We start from the raw sequence: 26,399 nt of genomic DNA on the forward strand, positions 1-26,399 counted from the left end.
ACTAGACAACAAGTTCTTATAGCCTTTAGCCATACCCTTATCCGACTCCTCTGTTCCTCTGGTGATGTAGAGGTTAACCCAGGCCCTGTAGCCCCCAGTACTACACCTACTCCCCAGGTGCTATCATTTGTTGACTTGGTAACCGTAAAAGCCTTGGTTTCATGCATGTTAACATCAGAAGCCTCATCCCTAAGTTTGTTTTATTCACTGCTTTAGCAAACTCCGCCAACCCTGATGTCCTAGCTGTGTCTGAATCCTGGCTTAGGAAGGCCATTAAAAATACTTACATTTCCATCCCCAACTACAACATTTTCCGCCAAGATAGAACTGCCAAAGGGGGTGGAGTGCAGAGCCTGCAGAGGTCTGTGCCCAAAAAGTACGAGCTTCTACTTTTAAAAATCCACCTTTCCAGAAATAAGTCTCTCACTGTTGCCACTTGTTGTAGACCCCCCTCAACCCCCAGCTGCACCCTGCACACCATATGTGAATTAATCGCCCCTCATTTATCTTCAGAGTTTGTACTGTTAGGTGACCTAAACTGGGATATGCTTAACACCCCGGCCGTCCTACAATCTAAACTAGATGCCCTCAATCTCACACAAATGATCATGGAATCTACCAGGTACAACCCTAAATCCATAAACATGGGCACCCTCATCGATATCATCCTGACCAACCTGTCCTCTAAATACTCTGCTGTCTTCAACCAGGATCTCAGCGATCACTCCCTGCGTCCATAATGGGTCCGCGGTCAAACAAACACCCGTCATCACTGTCAAACGCTCCCTAAAACACTTCAGCGAGCAGGCCTTTCTAATCGACCTGGCCCGGGTATCCTGGAAGGATATTGACTTCTTTCCGTCTGTAGAGAATGCCTGGTTATTCTTTAAAAGTGCTTTCCTCACCATCTTAAATAAGCATGCCCCATTAAAAAAAGGTATAGCCCTTGGTTCACTCCAGATCTGACTGCCCTTGACCAGCCAAAAACATCCTGTGGCATACTGCATTAGCATCAAATTGCCTCCGCGATATGCAACTTTTCAGGGAAGTTATGAACCAATATACACAGGGAGTTAGGAAAGCAAAGGCTAGCTTTTTCAAACAGAAATTTGCATCCTGTAGCATAAACTACAATAAATTCTGGGACACTGACAAGTGTATTGAGAATAAGAGCACCTCCTGCCAGCTGCCCATTGCACTGAGGCTAGGAAACACAGTCACCACAGAATAATCTACAATAATCGAGAATTTTTCTACGGGCTGGCCATTCTTTTCACCTGGCTCCTCCTACCCCGGTCAACAGCTCTGCACCCCCCACAGCAACTTGCCCAAGCCTCCCCCATTTCTCCTTCACCCAAATCCCGATAGCTGTGGTTCTGAAAGAGCTGCAAAATCTTGACCCCTACAAATCAGCGGTGCTAGACAATCTGGACCCTCTCTTTCTAAAATTAACCCGCCACAATTGTTAAAACCCCTATTACTAACCTCTTCAACCTCTCTTTCGTATCGTCTGAGATCCCTAAATATTGGAAAGCTGCCGCGGTAATCCGCTTCTTCAAAGGGGGAGACACCCTAGACCCAAACTGTTACAGACTATCTATCCTACCCTGCCTTTCTAAAGTCTTCGAAAGCCAAGTTAACAAACAGATCACCGACAATTCCGAATCCCACCATACCTTCTCTGCTATGGAATTTAGTTTCCGAGCTGGTCGGAAATGGGTGCACCTCAGCCAAGCTCAAAGTCCAAATCAATATCATAACCACCATCGATAAAAGACAATACTGTGCAGCCGTCTTCATCGACCTGGCCAAGGCTTTCGACTCTGTCAATCACCGCATTCTTATCGGCAGACTCGGTGTCTTAAATGACTGCCTCGCCTGGTTCAGACTGAGATCAGTGTGTCAAATCGGAGGGTGTGTTGTCCGGACCTCTGGCAGTCTCTATGGGGGTGCCACAGGGTTCAATTCTCGGGCCCAAATGTTTCTCTGTATACATCAATGATGTCGCTCTTGCTGCTGGTGATTCTCTGATCCACCTCTACGCAGACGACGCCATTCTGTATACTTTTGTATTCTTCTTTGGACACTGTGTTAACAAACCTCCAGACATGCTTCAATGCCATACACCTCTACTTCCGTGGCCTCCAACTGCTCTTAAATGCAAGTAAAACTAAGTGCATGCTTTTCAACCCACTGCTTCCCGCATCCTCCCACCCGACTAGCATCACTACTCTGGACGTTTCTGACTTAGAATATGTGGACAACTACAAATACCTAGGTGTCTGGTTAGACTGCAAACTCTCCTTCCAGACTCACATCAAGCATCTCCAATCCAAAATTAAATCTAGAATCGGCTTCCAATTTTGCAACAAATAATCCTTCACTCATGTTGCCAAACATACCCTCGTAAAACTGACTATCCTACCGATCCTTGACTTTGGCGATGTCGTTTACAAAATAGCCTCCAACACACTACTCAGCAAATTGGATGCAGTCTATCAAAGTGCCATCCATTTTGTCACCAAAGCCCCATATACTACCCACCACTGCAACCTGTATGCTCCCTTTGGCTGGCCCTCGCTTCATATTCGTCGCCAAACCCACTGGCTCTAGGTCATCTATAAGTCTTTGCTAGGTAAAGCCCTGTCTTATCTCAGCTCACTGGTCACCATAGCAACACACACCCGTAGCACACGCTACAGCAGGTATATCTCATTGATCACCCCCAAAGTCAACTCCCAAAGCCTTTCCTTCCAATTCTCTGCTGCCAATGACTGGAACGAATTGCAAAAATCACTGAAGCTGGAGACTCATATTGCTAGGTAAAGCCCCGTCTTATCTCAGTTCACTGGTCACCATAGCAGCACCCACCTGTAGCACGCGCTCCAGCAGGTATATTTCACTGGACACCCCCAAAGCCAACTCCCAAAGCCTTTCCTTCCAATTCTCTGCTGCCAATGACAGGAAAGAATTGCAAAAATCACTGAAGCTGGACTCATATCTCCCTCACTAACTTTAAGCATCAGCTGTCAGAGCAGCTTACAGATCATTGCATCTGTAAATAGCCCACCCAACTACCTCATCCCCATATTTTTTGTTGTTGTTGTTGCTCCTTTGCACCCCACTCTATACTTGCACATACATCTTCTGCTCATCTATCACTCCAGTGTTTAATTGCTAAATTGTAATTATTTCACCTCTATGGCCTATTTATTGCCTTACCTCCCTAATCTTACTTCATTTGCACACACTGTATATAGACTTTTCTATTGTGTTATTGACTGTACGTTTGTTTATTCCATGTGTGACTCTGTGTTGTTTGTGTCGCACTGCTTTGCTTTATCTTGGCCAGTTCGCAGTTGTAAATGAGAACTTGTTCTCAACTGGCCTACCTGGTTAAATAAAGGTGAAATAAAAAATACACTGCTCAAAAAAATAAAGGGAACACTAAAATAACACATCCTAGATCTGAATGAATGAAATATTCTTATTAAATACTTTTTTCTTTACATAGTTGAATGTGCTGACAACAAAATCACACAAAAATTATCAATGGAAATCAAATGTATCAATCCATGGAGGTCTGGATTTGGAGTCACACTCAAAATTAAAGTGGAAAACCACACTACAGGCTGATACAACTTTGATGTAATGTCCTTAAAACAAGTCAAAATGAGGCTCAGTAGTGTGTCTGGCCTCGACGTGCCTGTATGACCTCCCTACAATGCCTTGGCATGCTCCTGATGAGGTGGCGGATGGTCTCCTGAGGGATCTCCTCCCAGACCTGGACTAAAGCATCCGCCAACTCCTTGACAGTCTGTGGTGCAACGTCGGTGGATAGAGCGAGACATGATGTCCCAGATGTGCTCAATTGGATTCAGGTCTGGGGAACCGGCGGGCCAGTCCATAGCATCAATGCCTTCCTCTTGCAGGCACTGCTGACACACTCCAGCCACATGAGGTCTAGCATTGTCTTGCATTAGGAGGAACCCAGGGCCAACCGCACCAGCATATGGTCTCACAAGGGGTCTGAGGATCTCATCTCGGTACCTAATGGCAGTCAGGCTACCTCTGGCGAGCACATGGAGGGCTGTCAGGCCCCCCAAAGAAATGCCACCCCACACCATGACTGACCCACCGCCAAACTGGTCATGCTGGAGGATGTTGCAGGCTGCAGAACGTTCTCCATGGCGTCTCCAGACTCTGTCACATGTGCTCAGTGTGAACCTGCTTTCATCTGTGAAGAGCACAGGGCGCCAGGGGCGAATTTGCCAATCGTGGTGTTCTCTGGCAAATGCCAATCGTCCTGCACGGTGTTGGGCTGTAAGCACAACCCCCACCTGTGGACGTCGGGCCCTCATACCACCCCCATGGAGTCTGTTTCTGACTGTTTGAGCAGACACATGCACATTTGTGGCCTGCTGGAGGTCATTTTGCAGGGCCCTGGCAGTGCTCCTCCTTGCACAAAGGCGGAGGTAGCGGTCCTGCTGCTGGGTTGTTGCCCTCCTACGGCCTCCTCCACGTCTCCTGGTGTACTGACCTGTCTCTTGGTAGCGCCTCCATGCTCTGGACACTACGCTGACAGACACAGCAAACATTCTTGCCACAGCTCACATTGATGTGCCATCCTGGATGAGCTGCACTACCTGAGCCACTTGTGTGGGTTGTAGACTCCGTCCCAAGCTACCACTAGAGTGAAAGCACCGCCAGCATTCAAAAGTGGCCAAAACATCAGCTAGGAAGCATAGGAACTGAGAAGTGGTCTGTGATCACCACCTGCAGAACCACTCTTTTATGTCTTGCTAATTGCCTATAATTTCCACCTGTGTTCTATTCCATTTGCACAACAGCATGTGAAATTTATTGTCAATCAGTGTTGCTTCCTAACTGGACAGTTTGATTTCACAGAAGTGTGATTGACTTGGAGTTACATTGTGTTGTTTAAGTGTTCCCTTTATTTTTTTGAGCAGTGTATAAAAATACACATTGGTAGTAGAATGGCCTGTATTGAAGAACTCTGTGACCAGTGTGGCACCGCCATAGGATGCCAACTGGCAAAAAAGTCAGTTCCTCAAATCTCTACCCTGCTAGAGCTGCCTTGGTCAACTGTAAGTGCTGTTATTGTAAAGTGGAAACATTTAGGTGCAACGATGGCACAGCCACGAAGTGGTAGGCCTCACAAGCTCACAGAACAGGACAGCCGAATGCTAAAGCACGTAAAAATCATATGTTCTCGGTTGCAACACTCACTACAGAGTTTCAAACTGCCTCTGGAAGCAAAATCAAGAAGAACAAGAACTGTTCACCGGGAGCTTCATGAAATGGGTTTCCATGGCCGAGCAGCCGCACACGAGCCTATGATCACCATGCGCAATGTCAAGCGTTGGCTGGAGTGGTGTAAAGCTCGCCACCATTGGACTCTGGAGAAGTGGAAACGCTTTCTATGGAATAATTAATCTCACTTTACCATCTGGTAGTCGGATGAAAGAATCTGGGTTTGGTGGATGCCAGGTGAACACTACCTGCCCGAATGCATAGTGCCAACTGTAAAGTTTGGTGGAGGAGGAATAATGGTCTGGGGCTGTTTTTCAGGGTTCGGGCTAGCCCCCTTAATTCCAGTGAAGGGAAATCTTAACACTTACAGAATACAATGACATTCAAGACAAATCTGTGCTTCCAACTTTGTGACAACAGTTTGGGGAAGGCTCTTTCCTGTTTCAGTATGACAATGCCCCTGAGTACAATGCGATGTCCACACAGAAATGGTTTGTCAAGATCAGTGTGGAAGAACTTGACTGACCTACACAGAGCACTGATGTCAACCCCATCGATCACCTTTGGAATGGATTGCAACACCAACAGTGAGCCAGGCCTAATTGCCCAACATCATTGCCCGACCTCACTAATGCTGTTGTGGAGGAATGGAAGCAAGTCCCTGCAGCAATGTTCCAACATCTAGTGGAAAGCCTTCCCAGAATATTAATGGCTGTTATAGAAGCAAAGGGGACTAAATTCATATTAATGCCTATGATTTTGGAAAGAGATGTTAGACGAGCAGGTGTCCACATACCTTTGACCATGTAGGATACTTGCATTTGGGAAATATTGCTGAGCCTTAATTGACATATTGAAATGCCATGATTACACTGTGTATAAAGTCATATCTTTATTATTTTGCAACATGAGGTAAGCGTTCCAACATTTCACAGAATTTAAAAAAAGTGCTGCAATCACCAATATACCCAGATGACATTGCTGAAATCTAAAACACCCACACTAACTTGTGTCACCACTGCAAAAGCATTGATATTCCAAAGATAAATTTAACAAAAAAAGATGTTCAAACATTCCGTAATTGAAGCAACAACTGGACAATGGAAAACAACTAGTTTCACAACTGGTATCATCCAATTCAGCCCCCATCAGGGAGGATGAAAGTTTGATTTGTTTCCTGAATCCTAATTAGTGAAAAAAAATGACATTAAAGATTATGCATTGCTGATAGAATTGTCAACATGTTAGGTGATACAGGTGGTAATGATGTTTCAATATGCTCTTAAATTCACTAATAATACGGTAACCATCTGTTTCTCTGGTATAGTGTTACTTTCCTCGACTCAATGAAAATACCCATAAAATATTCATTTTTTAATTTATTTTTGTGCCATAAATGCTAAAAAGTTAGCATTTGAAACAGTGACCAGGTAAACAAAAACAATGCATGGATTGCTGTCCTACCTCGTCCATAGAATGCTTACAGAGTAATAAGTCTGTAAGTAAAACCAATGTAGTTTTGTAATTTGGTTGAACTATATCTTCAACTACAACAGTAGTTGATCGTGAAAATCGCTTATGCTAGTGGAAATACATACACATGCATAGTCCTTGTAAAACAATGGTTGAATGCTATATTTTCAGTTTCATGCAGTGATTGCATGATGTATATGAAGGCTAAATATGCACTGCATTGACTGTGCTTCCCCTGTAGTAGTCAAAGCAATACTCCATCTTGAGTGGATTTAAATTAAACAGGCCAGGAAATAGATTGGAAAACCTGCTTCTGTGAGTGAATACAGGCACTTCAGGCATGTACACCAGGTCAGCGTAGGGTCGTTCACATCCACAGGCAACCATCCGAATCACAAGCTCATTTCTTCTTTTGCACTTCCAGCAGTAAATTCTGTCCGGCTGAGTTCTTTGGCTCAACTTTCAGCAAGCTGTTTAGATCTTCAATGCAAGCTTTGTAGTCCTGAACGGCAAAATTAACACATCAAACAAAATGTAAAAACTCCATACAATGTACTAACAATTTTTTGTTCATCAGAAAGGCTCTCACTTTCAGCTCCTTGTGTGCCTGTGCTCGTCTGTACAGTGCCTTGATATTAGCGGAGTCGAGTCGCAGGGCCTCTCCACAATCTTGCACTGCCTCCTTGTACATCTTCACAGATAGGTAGCAAAGTGCCCTATTTAGTACAAAAGGCACAAATTAGTCCCATATAGGAATTATGCACATCCCTTGTACAACAGGAGCTGGGCAATAACATTTCACAGAACTATATAACAATGCAGAGTTGTGAATACCACTCCCAAGGGTTTGTTGGCATTTGTCTACACACCAGATAGACATTATTAGTCTCACCTATTTGTGTAGGTTGTGATTTCTGAGGAATTGTGTTTGAGGCTCTGAGTGTATTTCTCTATGGCTTTCTTGTACTCTCCTTTTTTCACCTGCGCATTGCCTTCCTCTTTCAGGGTTAGGGCTTTTTTAACGGAATCCTCTCCTGGGACTGAAATAAAAAATGATACATCTTATTATTTACAGTACATCTGTTACAGGTTGTACAAAGATGAGAATCCAATAGTAATAGCCAAATTATTAACATCATTTTGTGTTTCTACTCATATTTGAGAGACTGAATCCTATGACCAACCAGACCAACCAGATTTCTCATTTTCTCTGGTGCCATTGTGTTGCTTTGTTTGTTGGCTTGTTGCCAGAGACAATTTTTCTTTGACGGCCATCGGAACAGTGGGAATAAGTGGGAGCTTCTCTCGCCATGAGAGTCCATCCACCTCTGTCAGATACTTCGTCATTCTAGAAAGAAAGATGGTTAACAAGTTGTACATTCCACTATCTTGATTATGTCCCCTATATATGACAGAAGTTCTTAGAAGTTAAAGGACTTGAAAGGCTTTTTGTAAGTGAAATGGAATTGTGCAACATGTAATACCTGCTGGTACCATCATGGGCTGCAGGTATGTTACAGTCGATCTGTAAGGCCGTCTTGTAGTCCACATAGGCTAATCTGTATCTCTCCAATGCTTCATACGCTGCAGCCCGGCGAAGGAGAGGCTTGATGCCAAACGGAACTAGGTCAAGAGATCTATAAAATAAAACATTTTTAGGTAGCAGTGTTGTTGCAGTAGTATGGACAAAGAAAGCCGGAGAACCTATACAACAGACGAAGTAATGTTCTACTTGAGTATATTGGAAAAAGATTATTGTGATATGTTTTAAGTATAAGTGTTTCTGCAGTAGTATGGACAAGGAAAGACAGAACAGAACCTAAGCAACACTGGACAAAGTAATGAGTTTCAAAGTAATGAGTTACAGTAAATTGGGAAAATGTTATGTTGATAAGTTTTAGGGTAGGAGTGTTACTGCAGTAGTATGGACAAAGAAAGACAATCTAAGCAACACCGGACAAAGTAATGAGCTACAGTATATTGGGAAAAGATCATGTTGATATTGTAACGACCCTGGGTTTATAAGCGCGGCCAGTTTCATTCAATATGTTTGAGGTAGGAGTGTTACTGCAGCAGTATGAACCGACTGTAGAGCCGAAGAAAAAGGCCTTCATGGCCTAACACAAAACATAATGTCCACAATGTAGGCTACTTACACTGTACAGTCCTTCACACACTCCCAACAATTTCCATCCTTCAGATAACTGGCTGCACGGTTAGAATACAGGATACTAAGATCCTCTGGATTCTTCTTTCCTGTAAATTAATTTACAGTGGTAACAATGTATCAGAACATGGAAAGCTTGTTCTGGTTTCAGAAGACTTCAATGACGCACAATATAAAACATAAACATAAAATATGATGTTAGGTGACGCGGCAAACATTGGACGCTATGCGAGAATTGTACCAAAAGAAAAGCAATAAACACATCTGTTCAATGTGGTATTCAAAATACAAAATAAATAACTTGAAAATGTCCATGTGACAGTTGTTACCCATGTCTAAAAATCCCAATACTGTGCGTTATCATATTTACACGATATGAGCCAAAATGTAAAGTCCCGTGCTCTAAGAACCTTTTTGTGAAACCCACGAATTCTGTGTATTTATATTTGCGATGAGTATTCCTCAACACATCAGAGCAAGATCAATAGTGGAAAGTAGGGGGTGTTTCACTGTCATCAGACGTCTTTTGTCTGAAATAGATGGTGAAATGTTTTTCCTTCGCTTCTGTCATTGATGTTTTCAGAGACACGAAAAAAACAGCATTTTACAATGTAGAGTTTCGTAGCTACAGTGGGGCAAAAAAGTATTTAGTCAGCCACCAATTGTGCAAGTTCTCCCACTTAAAAAGATGAGGTCTGTAATTTTAATCATAGGTACACTTTAAATTTCAAATAAAATGTTATTTGTCACATGCTTAGTAAACAACAGGAGTAGACTAATAGTAAAATGCTTCCCAACAATGCAGAGAGAAATAATAGAAAAGTCTAATGTAATAATAAAAGTAATAAATAATTAATAAATAAATAACTTGTATATATACACATACATACATACATGCAGGGGTATTAGGTAATTGAGGTAGATATGCAAATATAACTAGGAATAAGTGACGGATAATGAACAGTAGCAGCAGCGTATGTGATGAGACAAAAAAGTCAGTGCAAAAAGGATCAATGCAGTTAGTTCGGGTAGCTATTTGGTTAACTATTTAACTAACTATTTAGCAGTCTTATGGCTTGGGGGTAGAAGCTGTTCAGAGTCCTGTTGGTTCCAGACTTGGTGCATCGCTTGCCTTGTAGTAGCAAAGAGAACAGTCTGTGACTTGGGTGGCTGGAGTCTGACCATTTTTAGGGCTTTCCTCTGACACCGCCTGGTATAGAGGTCCTGGGTGGCAGGGAGCTCGGCCCACAGTGATGTACTGGGCTATACCCACTACCCTCTGTAGCACCTTGCAGTCACCAAGCGGTGATTCAGCCAGTCAAGATGCTCTTATTAAATATGTAAATTAAAACATTTACCATTACAAATGTATACAGGACAAAGAATAGACGCCAAACCAATTATAATTGCCAAGATAATCCATTCACCTGACAGGTGTGGCATATCAAGAAGCTGATTAAACAGAATCATCATTACACAGGTGCACAATGTGCTGGGAAAAATAAAAGACAATGGACATCATAATCTCGTCACGGTGTCTCAGCATTCTAATTGCCATCGAAAAAATGCTACGGTGTTCGTTGTCCGTAGCTTATGACTCCCAATACCATAACCCCACCGCCACCATGGAGCACTCTGTTCGCAGCGTTGACATCAGCGAACCGCTGACCCACACAACGCCATCCATGCTGTCTGCCATCTGCCCAGTACAGTTGAAACCGGGATTCATCCATGAAAAGCACACTTCTCCAGCGTGCCATTGGCCATCGAAGGTGAGCATTTTCCCACTGAAGTTGGTTACGACGGGCAGATGGCAGACAGCATGGATGGCGTCGTGTGGGTGAGCCATGGTGGCGGTGGGGTTATGGTATTGGGAGTCATAAGCTACGGACAACGAACACCGTAGCATTTTTTCGATGGCAATTTGAATACTGAGACACAGTGACGAGATCATGATGTCCATTGTCGTGCCATTCATCCGCTGCCATCACATCCTGTTTCAGCATGATAATGCATGCCCCCATGTCGCAAGGATCGGTACACAATTCCCGGAAGCTGAAAATGTCCCAGTTCTTCCATGACCTGCATACTCATCAGACATGTCACCCATTGAGCATGTTTGGGATGCTTTGGATTGACAGCGTGTTCCAGTTCCCGCTAATATCCAGCAACTTCACACTGGGATTGTGGATTGGGATTCCACAAACCACAATAGCCTAATCACCTGCTCATCGAACATCGCATTCCAAAATCATGGGCATTAATATGCAGTTGGTCCCCCGTTTCCATTAGATGTTGGAACATTGCTGCGGGGACTTGATTCCATTCAGCCACAAGAGCATTAGTGAGGCCGGGCACTGATGTTGGCCGATTAGGCCTGGCTCGCGTTCCAATCCCAAAGGTGTTCAATAGGGTTGAGGTCAGGGCTCTGCAGGCCAGTCAAGTTCTTCCACACCGATCTCAACAAACCATTTCTGTCTGGACCTTGCTTTGTGCAATGAGGGCATTGTCCAAACTGTTGCCACATAGTTGGAAGCACAGAATCGTATATAATGCCACTTTATGCGTTTAAGATTCCCCTTCACTGGAACTAAGGGGCCTGGCTCAAACCATGAAAAACAGCCCCAGACCATTATTCCTCTTCCAACACAGTTGGCACGATGCATTCGGGGCAGGTAGCGTCCTCCTGGCATCTGCCAAACCCAGATTCGTGAAGAGAGAGAGTCCAATGGCAGCGAGCTTGGCATTGCGCATTGTGATCTTAGGCTTGTGTGCGGCTGATCAGCCATGGAAACTCATTTCATGAAGCTCCCAACGAACAGTTCTTGTCCTGACGTTGCTTCCCGAGGACAGGCTTTAAAAAAAACGCTACACAAAAAAACGCAATCCCGTTCTGTGAGTTTGCATGGCGGTGTGCTCGATTTTATACACCCGCCAGCAAGGGGTGTGGCTGAACTAGCTAAATCCACTCATTTGAAGGGGTGTCCACATACTTTGTATACAGAACATTGGGAAAGTATTCAGACTGACTTTTCCCACATTTTGTTACGTTAGTTAATCCATTTTAGAATAAGACTAAAACATTTTCCTCAATCTACACACAATACCCCATAATGACAAAGCGAAAAACAGGTTTTTAGAAATGTTAGCAAATTTATTACAAATAAAAAACAGAAATACCTTATTTACATAAGCATTAAGAGCCTTTGCTAAGACTTGAAATTGAGCTCAGGTGCCACTCTGGTACACTCAATTGATTGGACATGATTTGGAAAGGCACACACGTCTGTATAAGGTCCCACAGCGCATGTCAGAGCAAAAACCAAGCCATGAGGTCAAAGGAATTGTCAGTAGAGCTCTGAGTCAGGATTGTGAGGAGGCACAGATCTGGAGAAGGGTAACCACCAAGACTCTTCCTAGAGCTGGCCGCCCTACCACACTGAGCAATCAGGGGAGAAAGGCCTTGTTCAGGTAGGTGACCAAGACCCCAATGGTCACTCTGACAGAGCTCCAGAGTTCCTCTGTAGAGATGGGAGGATCTTCCAGAAGGACAACCATCTCTGCAGCACTCCACCAATCATGCCTTTATGGTAGAGTGGCCAGACAGAAGCCACTTTTCAGTAGAAGGCACGACAGCCCACTTGGTTCACCAAAAAGCACCGAAAGGACTCTCCGACCATGAGAAACAAGATTCTCGACATTTCTACTTTGATTCGTGGTGGTGGTAGCATCATGCTGTGGGGATGTTTTTCAACGGCAGGGACTAGGAGACTAGTCAGGATCGAGGGAAAGATGAACAGATTAAAGTACAGAGAGATCCTTGATGAAAACCTGCTCCATTGAGCTCAGGACCTCAGACTGGGGTGAAGGTTCACCTTACAACAGGACAAGGACCCTAAACACACAGCCAAGACAATGCAGGAGTGGCTTCGGGACAAGTCTCTGAATGTCCTTGAGTGGTACAGCCAGAGCCTGGACTTGAACCTGATCGAACATCTCTAGCGAGACCTAAAAATAGTTGTGCAGCGACGCTCCCCATCCAACCTCACAGAGCTTGAGAGGATCTTCAGAGAAGAATGGGAGAAAATCCCCAAATACAGGTGTAGCATCATACCCAAGAAGACTCAAGGCTGTAATCGCTGACAAACGTGCTTCAACAAAGTACTGAGTATAGGGTCTGAATACTTAGGTAAATGTGAAATCAGTTTATTTTTAAATACATTTGCAAACATTTCTAAAAACCTGTTTTTGTTCTGTCATTATGGGGTCTTGTGTGTAGATAGATGAGCGGGGGAAACTATTTAATCAATTTTAACTTAACAAAATGTCTGGGAGTCTTCCCGAATACACTGTATATAGATTCATCAAAAATGGCTATTGAAGCCGAAAAGGCTATTAGACCATCTTGAATGTCCTTTTCTATTCAAAACTTTGAAAGCTTTCAACTTTCCAGCTGAAATAATAAATCTGCTGATGCAAAAATATACACAAATAATACATTATCTGATTAAATTGCTTAAGAAAGGGGGAGAAAAAGGCATGTCTCTCTCTCTCTCTCCTGTTTGCACTGGCAAGTGAATCTCTTGCAGAAAGAATTAGACAGGACCCAAGCGTAACAAGTATCAGTCTTGGCAAACATTAATATAAACTAAACGCATTTGCAGATTATGTCCTGCTATACCTAACCAATATTGAAAACAATGCCCCCCTTGCTAAAATTATTTTCAAAATACTAATACAATTCACCTGGGGGAAAAACAAAATAATATCATTAGGAAGATTAATGATCTACAGCAATCTATTAAGTTGACCACAAACAATATCAAATACTTAGGATGCTTATTAGTGACCACAAACAACAAATATACGCTGAGTGTAAAAAACATTAAACAAGTGCTCTTTCCATGACAGACTGACCAGGAGAGGAGACAGTTTAAACTTCTTTTTTTTAAACCTTGAGACATGGATTGTGTGTGTGCCATTCAGAAGGTGAACGGGCAAGACAAAAGATTTAAGTACTTTTGACAGGGTATATTAGTTGGTTCCAGGCACACCGGTTTGAGCGTATCAAGAACTGCAACACTGTTGGATTTTTTACGCTCAACCGTTTCCCAAGTGTATCAAGAATGACCCACCATGCAAAGGACATCCAGCCAACTTGACACAACTGTGGGAAGCATTGGGAGTGAACATGGGCCAGCATCCCTATGTAACGCTTTTGACACCTTGCAGAGCACATGCCCTGACGAATTGAGGCTGTCCCGAGGGCAAAAGGGGGTGCAAAACTCAATATTAGTAAGGTGTTTCCAAGGTTTTGTACACAGTGTATAAAGATAACTTTATCCCATTACTCAACAATATGAAAGCAGATCTAATTAAATGGAAAAAATCTTCCCATAAATCTTCCCATAAAATAAGATTTTAGCAATGGTAAATCCTATCCTCATGAAATAGTGCTGTGTGTTCCTGAGAAGCTTCTCTATAACATGCAATACAAAGTATAACACCAGAACCAACGTTTAATGTAACCCCCTACCATGTAGCCTGGTCACAGAAAACACTACTAGAACATTAAGCCATTGTTGTGACTGGCTTGTTAGCTAGCTGCCTACCTGACTTCTCCACTTCTTTGATAGCCTGGCTGTAAATAGAAGCAGCCTCCCCATACTGTCCAGTTTTAAAGAATTCGTTGCCTGCTTGTTTCAACTCTGTCCAAGACTTGGAACGACGCCTCTGTGACATCTTTTTTTCTATAACACATGTCAGAAAACAGTTGCAAGATAACGTTAGTTGGCTAACGTTAGCTTTACGTTTGGCAGCAAGCAAGCTAACTTTTACAGTAAACAAATTATTGTTAATAGCTACTAAATCTAGCCAGCCAACTAACGTTAGCTTCTACATACTTCCCTTGAATAATCTGGCCAGCATAATTTGATAATTTAAATCCTTAAAAATACAGTAGCTAACTAGCATAGTATTAGTGTATTCAGCTAGGTCTCAATTTACCAGTGACTGAATGAATATTGATATCTGGGCAAGCCGGTTGTGTAACTAGCTATACTCTACTGTACTCGTCCGCAAATCGTCTAACTAATAATGTTAGCTAGTAAACTCAAGATCTTAAACAAGTTAGCTATAGAGGTGTAATACGTGTCTCGTTTACTAGCTAATCACGAGCATCGATCAGTGGGCTTTCAGAATCACGTTAACTCCCGTTATTGGCAAAACCGCTGTGATTGAAAAAGCCAAGAACAAATAAGTACTTCCGGGTCACGGATTTGTGGAATCAGTAAAAGTTCCGTCCTGTGTACTTTGTAAATTAAAAATGAAAATGTGCACAACTATCGACATATATATACTAATTTATACTAATTATCATACAAATAATAAATCAAATCAAATTGTATTTCTCACATACACATGGTTAGCAGATGTTAATGCGAGTGTAGCGAAATGCTTGTGCTTCTAGTTCCGACAATGCAGTAATAACCAACAAGTAATCTAACTAACAATTCCAAAACTACTGTCTTATACACAGTGTAAGTGTCATGTTTTGTCATAGATTGTCATGTCTTGTCCCTGTGCTTCCTCTTCTATTCGTTTCCCCCTGCTGGTCTTATTAGGTTCTTTCCCTCTCTCTATCCCTCTCTCTCCCCCTCCCTCTCTCTCTCTCTCTCTCTATCGTTCCGTTCCTGCTCCCAGCTGTTCCTCATTCTCCTAACTACTGTTAAGTCGCTTTTGGGTCCTCACTTCACCTGCATAACAGTAAGGGGATAAAGAATATGTACATAAGGTTACATGAATGAGTGATGGTACAGAGCAGCATAGGCAAGATACAGTAGATGGTATCAAGTACAGTATATACATATGAGATGAGTATGTAAACAAAGTGGCATAGTTAAAGTGGCTAGTGATACATGTATTACATAAGGATGCAGTCGATGATATAGAGTACAGTATATACGTATGCATATGAGATGAATAATGTAGGGTAAGTAACATTATATAAGGTAGCATTGTTTAAAGTGGCTAGTGATATATTTACATCATTTCCCATCAATTCCCATTATTAAAGTGGCTGGAGTTGAGTCAGTGTCAGTGTCAGTGTGTTGGCAGCAGCCACTCAATCTTAGTGGTGGCTGTTTAACAGTCTGATGGCCTTGAGATAGAAGCTGTTTTTCAGTCTCTCGGTCCCAGCTTTGATGCACCTGTACTGACCTCGCCTTCTGGATGATAGCAGGGTGAACAGGCAATGGCTACGGTGGTTGATGTCCTTGATGATCTTTATGGGCTTCCTGTAACATCGGGTGGTGTAGGTGTCCTGGAGGGCAGGTAGTTTGCCCCCGGTGATGCGTTGTGCAGACCTCACTACCCTCTGGAGAGCCTTGCGGTTGAGGGCGGAGCAGTTGCCGTACCAGGTGGTGATACAGCCCGCCAGGATGCTCTCGATTGTGCATCTGTAGAAGTTTGTGAGTGCTTTTGGTGACAAGCCGAATTTCTTCAGCCTCCTGAGGTTGAAGAGGCGCTGCTGCGCCTTCTTCACGATGCTGTCTGTGTGAGTGGACCAATTCAGTTTGTCTGTGATGTGTATGCCGAGGAACTTAAAACTTGCTACCCTCTCCACTACTGTTCCATCGATGTGGATAGGGGGGTGTTCCCTCTGCTGTTTCCTGAAGTCCACAATCATCTCCTTAGTTTTGTTGACGTTGAGTGTGAGGTTATTTTCCTGACACCACACTCCGAGGGCCCTCACCTCCTCCCTGTAGGCCGTCTCGTCGTTGTTGGTAATCAAGCCTACCACTGTTGTGTCGTCCGCAAACTTGATGATTGAGTTAGAGGCGTGCGTGGCCACGCAGTCGTGGGTGAACAGGGAGTACAGGAGAGGGCTCAGATCGCACCCCTGTGGGTCCCCAGTGTTGAGGATCAGCGGGGAGGATATGTTGTTGCCTACCCTCACCACCTGGGGGCGGCCCGTCAGGAAGTCCGGTACCCAGTTGCACAGGGCGGGGTCGAGACCCAGGGTCTCGAGCTTGATGACGAGCTTGGAGGGTACTATACGAGTATTTCCATATTATGTTATGTAATTTCATTTTTTATGTATATTTTTTCCAAGCCTATATGGTCAACAATGTTTGTGTGTGTGTACTTCTATCACTTATTGCATCATACAAAATTATCTGTATGTTGTGTTGCAGTAAAAGGGCGGTCCATACTACTCAGAGCACTTCTAGTGTCCAAATCCACAGAGTTTACACCCAGAGGAGCATCTCTGCTCATTTGGCAGCCCTTATAGAGCGGGCCATCAACTTAAATCCAATGTTTTTTTCGTATTGCACTACAAAATTATCTGCACGTTGTGTCACAGTAAAAGGGGGTCCATTCTACTCAGGAGCACTTGAGGTTTTCAAATCCATAGAGTTTACACCCAGAGGAGTGTCGCTGCTCATTTTAGCGGCCCTTATAGAGTGGACCATCAACTTAAATGTAAAAAATATTCATATTGGACATACCTATTGCACTGTACAAAAGTATCTATACTTTGTGCCACTGTAAAAAGGGGGGGGTCCATTCTACTCAAAAGCACTTTTAATTTCCAAATCCAGAGTTTACACCCCCAGTCGTTTCGCTGCTCATTTTGAGGCCATATTTCATGTCGGACATACATTTTGCACCATTTCTGTACATTGTGTTGCAGCAAAAGGGGGTCCATTTTACTCAGGAGCACCTGTAGCTTCCAAGTAGACAGAGTTTACAAGATTTATAAGAAAATGAACATGATTAATAAAAGAGAAAAATATTTATTAAAACATTTCACTTTGAACAACTACTCCATCTAGTGTCCTTTTAAAATTCTGACTAATGACGGAAAATGTCCTTTTTTTGTAGCGTTCAGTGTTATATTGAACATATCAGAGGAGGCTGGTGTCAGGAGCTCATTTTAATGGCTGGGATGTAATCAATCGAACGGGGTTAAACACGTTGTTTCCATATGTTTGGTGTGTTTCAAGTCAAATCAAATTTTATTGGTCACATTCACACACATATTTAGCAGATGTTATTGCGGGTAGAGCGAAATGCTTGTGTTCCTAGCTCCAACAGTACAGTACGATCTAACAATTCACAAAAATACACACAAATCTAAAGTAAAAGAAAGTAATTAAGAAATATAGCATTATTAGGACAAGCAATGTTGGTGTGGCATTGACTAAAATACAGTAGAATAGAATACAGTATATACATATTAAGTAAGTTAAGCAAATATGTAAACATTATTAATCAAGTGACTAGTGTGCCATATAGGGCACCAGCCTCTAAGGTGCAGGGTTGAGTAACTAGGTGGTAGCCAGCTAGTGATGGCTATTTAACAGTCTGATGGCCTTGAGATAGAAGCTGTTTTTCAGTCTCTCGGTCCCAGCTTTGATGCACCTGTACTGACCTTGCCTTCTGGATGGTAGCGGGGTGAACAGGCCGTGGCTCGCCTGGTTGATGTCCTTGATGATCTGTTTGGCTCTCCAGTGGCATAGAGTGCTGTAGGTATCCTGGAGGGAAGGCAGTGTGCCCCAGTTGATGTATTGGGCAGACCGCACCACCCTCTCTGGAGAGCCCTGCGGTGGTGGGCAGTGCAGTTTCCTTACAGCCCAACAGGATGCTCTCAATTGTGCATCTGTAAAGGTTTGTGAGGGTCTTAGGGGCCAAGCCGAATTTCTTCAGCCTCCTGAGGCTGGGTATCATTCCATTGAATCCATTCCAGCAATAACAATGAGCCTGTCCTCCTATACATTCTCTGACCAGCCTCCTCTGGAACATACATATTGCACTGTACACAATTTATACTATTATAGTGGCCCTTAATCTGTGGAAAAGTTACTGAAAACTGATATTCAAAGCATAGAGCTGGTTATGCTCCTTAAGTGAGTTACTGATGAATACGAATGCAAAATAATGACAAATGGAAACAAAAATAATGTCAATGCTAGTTTTTATTTGTTGCTACTTTGAAATACCTATTTTCAAGAGGGAAGTGAAAAAACAGATACCTACTTAAGCCAATGTTGGAGAAACTGATAAATAACTTCCCTGATCGCTTTTAAGACAATCGAGCAAGCTCATGGAAATACACAAATCATTAACAATAACTAAACTATTTACATACTTTCAAAACATGTAAAAATAGTGACTTATTACAACAAAAACAATTATTTAATAGCCGAACCTACAATAATCAGACTTTGGAACTAGTACATAATATTCAGGGCTGGTGTCTGCTCTTAAGGACCCACAGGTTGTGCAAGGCTTTGTTCAAGCCCAGTTCTACCATACATGTTCCTACTAATAAGCTGGTTAGTAGAATTAAGTGTGGTAGAATGGAGATTGAACATGAAGCCACCATCCCAGATACAAAATACTAACAAATCACAAAGTGCTGGGAAACACCCATAAAAGGATGAGTCATTAGACAAGTACAAAAGCACACAAAAAAATAACAAAATGAAACAGAAAATTAGTTGATTGATAACTGGCCTAAAATCTATGCTTTCGAAGTTTTGGCTAATATAAATGTCATAAGTCATGCTTTTGAATTTAAACAATATATTTACAAGAAGATCAACACAACTTCCACTTGGTTCTCTTTGTGATTTCAGCAAATGTCCTTGGTGAGAAACATTGTCTCAACGGTCCCAGGCCTTCAGTTCCTGAAAGACAAAATACAATTTCTGATAATCATGCAACATATAGCATTCAACAGATGATTGTGCTTTCAAATCCATCTTGGAAAAGTACAACAAATAATTATATGTCCAATATGAAAAAACAATTGGATTTAAGTTGACGGGCCACTCTATAAGGGCCACCAAATGAGCAGTGATGCTCCTCTGGGTGTAAACTGTCTTGATTTGGAAACTATAATAATATAGTAATACTATTAATATTGTTATTTCTATTATTATAGTAATAATGGCTTTTTAAATAATGTTTTGTAATTTATATTACTGTTGTTACCATAATAATAATAATAATATATGCCATTTAGCAGACGCTTTTATCCAAAGCGACTTACAGTCATGTGTGCATACATTCTACGTATGGGTGGTCCCGGGGATCGAACCCACTACCCTGGCGTTACAAGCGCCATGCTCTACCAACTGAGCTACAGAAGGACCATGATAACTATCTAGTAATTATTACTTTTAATGCTGTTAACAATAATGTCAATGCTATATAATATTATTTGTGCTATAAAGGCTATTACATGTATTATTTTTTTCATATTGTTAAACAAAGTCTGCTAACATTTCCTCATAAAATGTTACGAATTTCGACCATTTGTATTATTTTTTATCATCATTGTGGGACTTTTATTTTGAAGGAAAATCGCCGAGGTCACGGCTTTATTCTTGCAAGTTCTTGATTATTCTTGCTGGCGGAATGGAGAGCTTTGCAAGGACGGACACGCTATCTTGGTGTTGGGTAGCTCCAGCCCAATATGGCGACCGGAGAATGGGCGAGTGGGTGTGTCGAAAGTAATGGGTGTTTAATTTTGGTTTTGTTTTAAGTAGTGTGTTTATGGAAAGCGAATCAGCTAATTTGGCAGATTTGTTGCCACACAAGACCGTTTTGTGTTGCTGACTGGTCTGCACTATTGTTGTTATTGTCTGCACTGGTGTTGTGCTTGCCCACTTGAAGTGTGTCCTGCTTGGTATCATGATGGTGTCGTTGGCAGTAGCTACGTGGCCATTTTTTTTCTCTCACATCAGTTTATTTAAAGTATGATAGCAATCTACACAATAAATATCTAATATTGATATCCACCTAGATTTCACCTTAATTTTTTTAATAGAATTTCAGTTTCATCTTCTCCCTTTGCAGGCTACTGGGCTTCCTCTCACAACCATATTTGGTAGTGAGTGGAAACGTCAAGCGGATGCATTATATTTATACATCCGGTGAAATATCTGTCTCATTGTTCTCTCTGTGGCACTACTGTCAGGCAACGGGGGCATAGGAAGTTGCTACCTAGTAGCCAAAATCAGGGTGACAGTCACACGAAGCACATGCATACAACACTAGAAGCAACAGTACACCCATCATCTATACATTTAATGACAAAATAAACAATCATCCGTTTTATAACTGAAAATAAATAATTATTTGTGTAAAACTAACAGTGAAATACGATTCAGACTCATTCTCTGCTTAAAAACAGAAGTCCAAACTCTCGAGGTATGGTAGCTCAATGTAAGTAGGTGCATGGTAAAGAAATGAACACGGCTCAATCAAAACCGTTAAGGCAGTTGTTCCCAAACTTTTCATACTCCCGTACCCCTTCATACATTCAACCTCCAGCTGCATACCCCCTCTAGCACCAGGGTCAGAGCACTCTCAAATGCTACCACACACACACTATACGGTACATTTATTAATTAAATAAATTAATTAAATGTAAATTAAACATAAGAATGAGTGTGAGTTTTTGTCATAACCCGGCTCGTGGGAAGTGACAAAGAGTCAGGGCGCAAATAATAATAAAATAATAATCAATCATTTTGCTCTTTATTTAGCCATCTTACATATAAACCTTATTTGTTCATCAAAAATGGTGGACAGCTTAACACAGGTGTGCTTGAAATACAAGATTGCACATAACTCTGCAATCTTGGGTTGTATTGAAGAGAGTCTCTCTTAAATCATTTTTCACACGCGGTCTGTGCCTGTATTTAGTTTTCATGCTAGTGAGGGCCAAGAATCCACTCTCACATAGTTACGTTGTTGCAAAGGGCATCGGTGTTTGGCCGAAGTAGGCCGTCATTGTAAATAAGAATTTGTTCTTAACTGACTTGCCTTGTTAAATAAAGGTCAAATAAAATAAATAAATGTGTTTTAGCAGCACGATTTGCCAAGACAGGATACTCTGAGCGCAGCCCTATCCAGAAATCTGTCAGAGGCTTCTCATTAAATTACATTTTCACAGAACCGCTTGTTGCAATTCATAGACATTATCTATAAGCTTGAGTTCATTTTCACACCAAAAATCATAAAATGAAGGAAAGACCTATGTGTTGTCCTTGTTAATGCAGACAGAGAAGAGACCCAACTTCTTAATCATAGCCTCAATTTTGTTCCGCACATTGAATATAGTCGCGGCGAGTCCCTGTAATCCTAGATTCAGATCATTCATGCGAGAAAAAACATCTCCCAGATAGGCCAGTCATGTGAGAAACACGTTATCATGCAAGCGGTAGACAAGTGAAAATTATGGTCAGTAAAGAACACTTTAAGCTCGTCTCTCAATTTAAAAACGTGTCAATAGTTTGCCGCTTGATAACCAAAAAGTGTTACATGGTCGCTGCCCACATCATTGCATAATGCAGAAAATACACAACAGTTCAGGGGCCTTGCTTTAACAAAGTTAACCATTTTCACTGTAGTGTCCAAAACGTCTTTCAAACTGTCAGGCATTTCCTTGATTTCCTGGATTACTGGTAACATTTTTTTTTTTTGTGGTATTTCGTGGTATCCAATTGTTTTAGTAGCTACTATCTTTTCTCATTGCTACAACTCCTGTAAGGGCTTGGGAGAGACGAAGGTTGAAAGTCATGCGTCCTCCGATACACAACCCAACCAAGGCGCACTGCTTCTTAACACAGTGCCATCCAACCCAGAAGCCAGCCACACCAATGTGTCGGAGGAAACACCGTGCACCTGGCAACCTTGGTTAGCACGCACTGCGCCCGGCCCGCCACAGGAGTCGCTGGTGCGCGATGAGACAAGGATTTCCCTACCGGCCAAACCCTCCCTAACCCGGACGACGCTAGGCCAATTGTGCGTCGCCCCACGGACCTCCCGGTCGCGGCCGGTTACGACAGAGCCTGGGCGCGAACCCAGAGTCTCTGGTGGCACAGCTGGTGCTGCAGTGCAGCGCCCTTAACCACTTGTAACATTGTTGTGTAGATTTGGCAAAACTACTACCTTATACACACAAGTGTAAAGGGATAAAGAATATGTACATAAAGATATATGAATGAGTGATGGTACAGAGCGGCATAGGCAAGATGCAGTAGATGGTATTGAGTACAGTATATACATATGAGATGAGTAATGCAGGGTATGTAAACAAAGTGGCAGAGTTTAAAGTGGCTAGTTATACATGTATTACATAAAGATGCAGTAGATGATATAGAGTACAGTATATACGTATACATATGAGATGAATAATGTAGGGTATGTAAACATTATATCAAGTAGCATTGTTTAAAGTGGCTAGTGATCTATTTTACATCAATTCCCATCAATTCCCATTATTAAAGTGGCTGGAGTTGAGTCAGTGTGTTGTTTTTCCCCACTACAACGCCAGATTCCTGCCGTAAACCCCTGGATCATTAATCATCACAGCTAGCTATCTTCAACTGAGTGACCCAGCCCCGAAGTTAGCCCTGAGCCAGGCGCATCTCCTGGCTAGCAAACGAAATTCCCACAACTACAATACCTCTTTCGCCATCTGGCTCGTCGCCACGACGCCCCGCCGTACCACCACCACTGGTCGGCAGACGTAATTCCATCAGCTGTGCCTTCAACCGGCCTTTGCCGGATGATGGAGCAGACGCTTCTACTTACCCCGGACTGCTAACTTTAAACGCCGTTTCTCCCGCGTGCTAGCGTAATAACGACTACCTAGAGGTTTCCCTGTTTCATCTATTGCTGTACACTGGACCCTATGATCACTTGGCTACATAGCTTATGCCTGCTGGTCTGTTCATTTATCACGGTACTCCACTTTGTTTGTCACCCTATCTGTCACCCTAGCCCCAAACTCAGGCCCTGTGTGTAGTTAACTGACCCTCCCTGCCCATTCATCGCCATTTTACCTGTTGTTGTTGACTTAGCCGATTAGCTGTTGTTGTCTTATCCGTTGTTGACTTAGCTAGCTCTCCCAATCAACACCTGTGATTGCTTTATGCCTCGCTTTATGTCTCTCTCAAATGTCAATATGCCATGTATACTGTTGTTTAGGATAATTATCATTGTTTTACTTTACTGCGGAGCCCCTAGTCCCACTGTACATGCCTTAGATACCTCCTTTGTCCCACCTCCCGCACATGAGGTGACCTCACCCAGTATAACCAGCATGTCCAGAGATGAAACCTCTCTTGTCATCACTCAGTGCCTGGGCTTACCTCCACTGTACCCGCACCCTGTCTGCACATTATGCCCTGAATCTATTCTACCATGCCCAGAAATCTGCTCCTTTTAGTCTCTGTCCCCAATGCACTAGACGACCAGTTTTGCTAGCCTTTAGCCGTACCCTCATCCTACTCCTCCTCTGTTCCTCGGGTGATGTGGAGGCTAACCCAGGCCCTGCGTGTCCCCAGGCACTCTCATCTATCTTCAGAGTTCATACTGTTATGTGAGCTAAACTGGGATATGCTTAACCTTTCTAGGGCAGGCGTTCCGCTAGCAGAACTCCTCGACAACATTCTGGTGAAAAGGCAGCATGCGAAATTCATTATTATTTTTTTGAAATATGCATCTCTCAGACATTAACGAGTCCAATACAGCAAATTAAAGATAAAAATCTTGTTAATCTACCCATCATGTTCGATTTTTAAAATGCTTTACAGCGAAAGGACAACATATGATTAGGTTAGGTCAGAGCCAAGAAAAAAAACACACAGGCATTTTTCCAGCCAAAGATAGGAGTCACAAAAAGCAGAAATATAGATAAAATGAATCACTAACCTTTGATGATCTGCGCGTTACTTGCAGTACATTTTGATTCCAAAACATTTGGTGATTTTGCAGAAATACTCATAATAAACATTGATAAAATATACAAGTGCTATTCACAGAATTAAAGATAGACTTCTCCTTAACTTCTTGCGACTAGGTGGCGCTATTAAAAATGTTGGTTGAAAAACGTTCCGTTTTAAACAAGATATTTTGTCACGAAAAGATGCTCGACTATGCATATAATTGACAGCTTTGGAAAGAAAACACTCTGACGTTTCCAAAACTGCAAAGATATTGTCTGTGAGTGCAACAGAACTGATGTTACAGGCGAAACCCAGATAAAAATCCAATCAGGAAGTGCCGCATTTTTTGAAACCGCCTCATGCCAATGACTCCTTATATGGCTGTGAATGAGCTACGAATGAGCTTATGTTTTCCACGCATTCCCCAGGGTGTCTACAGCATTGTGACGTCTTTTTAGGCATTTCCATTGAAGAATGGCTGTAAGGGACCATATAGAGCATGTGGGTGTCTCCCGGAGAAAATCTCGCGTAAAATACTGAGGTAGCCATTTTTCCAATCGCTTCTTATGAGAAACCAACTGCCTCGACGGATATTTTATCAAATATATTTGTTAAAAACACATTGAGGATGGATCCTAACAACGGTTGCCGTGTTTCTGTCGATATTATGTAGCTAATTTAGAAAAAAGTTTGGCGTCGTAGTAGTAGCATTTTTCGGTCGATTTCTCAGCCAAGCATGATGAAGAAACGGGAGAAAGCAAAGCAGTGTGACAAAAACAACACAGAGTTACACATGGTATAAACAATCATACAGTCAACAACACAACAGAAACATCTGTATACAGTGTGTGCAAATCAAGTAAGGAGGTAAGGCAATAAATAGGCCAATAGTGGCGAAGTAATTACAATTTAGCAATTTACACTGGAGTGATATATGTGCAGATGAGGATGTGCAAATACTGGTGTGCAAAACAGCAGAAAACAAAAACAAATATGGGGATGATGTAGGTAGTTGGTTGGTTGGATGGGCTATTTACAGATGGGCTGTGCACAGCAGCAGCGATAGGTAAGTCACAAAAAGCAGAAATAGAGATAAAAGTAATCCCTAACCTTTGATGATCTTCATCAGATGACACTAATAGGGCTTCACGTTACACAATACATATATGTTTTGTTTGATAAAGTTTATATTTGTTTAAAAAAATCTGAGTTTACATTGGTGCGTTGCGTTCAGTAGTTCTAAAACATGCAGTGATTGTGCAGAGAGCCACATCAATTTACAAAAATACTCATAATAAACATTGATAAAGATACGACTATTATACATGAAACTTTAGATAAACTTCTCCTGCAACTGCTGTGTCAGATTTCAGAAAAAGAAAGCCAACCATGCAATAATCTGAGTACAGCCTTTAGACAACAAAGCAACCAAAAAGATACCCGCCATATTGGGTAGTCAACAATACTCAGAAATAGCATTTTAAATATTCACTTACCGTTGATGATCTTCATCAGAATGCACTCCCAGGAATCCCAGTTACACCATAAATGTTTAATTTGTTCGATAATGTCCATCAGTTATGTCCAAGTATCTTCTTTTATTAGGGCGTTTGGTAAACAAATCCAAAAGCACGTTCAGGTCACGCCGAACGTCGGACCAAAAGTTCAAAAGGTTCCGTTACAGCTCGTAGAAACATTTTACATTTACATTTAAGTTATTTAGCAGACGCTCTTAT

General features: G+C 42.2%; 1 protein-coding gene across 2 annotated transcripts; it reads right to left on the reverse strand.

The window, feature by feature from the left end:
* Nucleotides 1–6,144: 6,144 nt before the first annotated feature.
* Nucleotides 6,145–15,155, reverse strand: tomm34 (translocase of outer mitochondrial membrane 34). 2 transcript variants are annotated; one of them, XM_046319301.1, is made up of 8 exons: nt 14,921–15,155; nt 14,527–14,664; nt 8,904–9,003; nt 8,232–8,384; nt 7,941–8,095; nt 7,640–7,787; nt 7,337–7,463; nt 6,145–7,249 (listed from the first exon to the last, which is right to left on the reverse strand). In XM_046319301.1, the coding sequence occupies exons 2-8, from the start codon at nt 14,654–14,656 to the stop codon at nt 7,148–7,150; spliced, it is 915 nt and encodes a 304-aa protein (XP_046175257.1). In that variant the 5' UTR covers nt 14,657–14,664; nt 14,921–15,155; the 3' UTR covers nt 6,145–7,147. The 2 variants fall into 2 exon arrangements, with proteins under 2 accessions (XP_046175257.1, XP_046175256.1); XM_046319300.1 differs by having other exon boundaries at nt 7,932–8,095.
* Nucleotides 15,156–26,399: the final 11,244 nt, after the last annotated feature.

This window comes from Oncorhynchus gorbuscha, linkage group LG21 (genome assembly GCF_021184085.1).
Source record: "Oncorhynchus gorbuscha isolate QuinsamMale2020 ecotype Even-year linkage group LG21, OgorEven_v1.0, whole genome shotgun sequence".
NCBI lineage: Eukaryota > Metazoa > Chordata > Actinopteri > Salmoniformes > Salmonidae > Oncorhynchus > Oncorhynchus gorbuscha.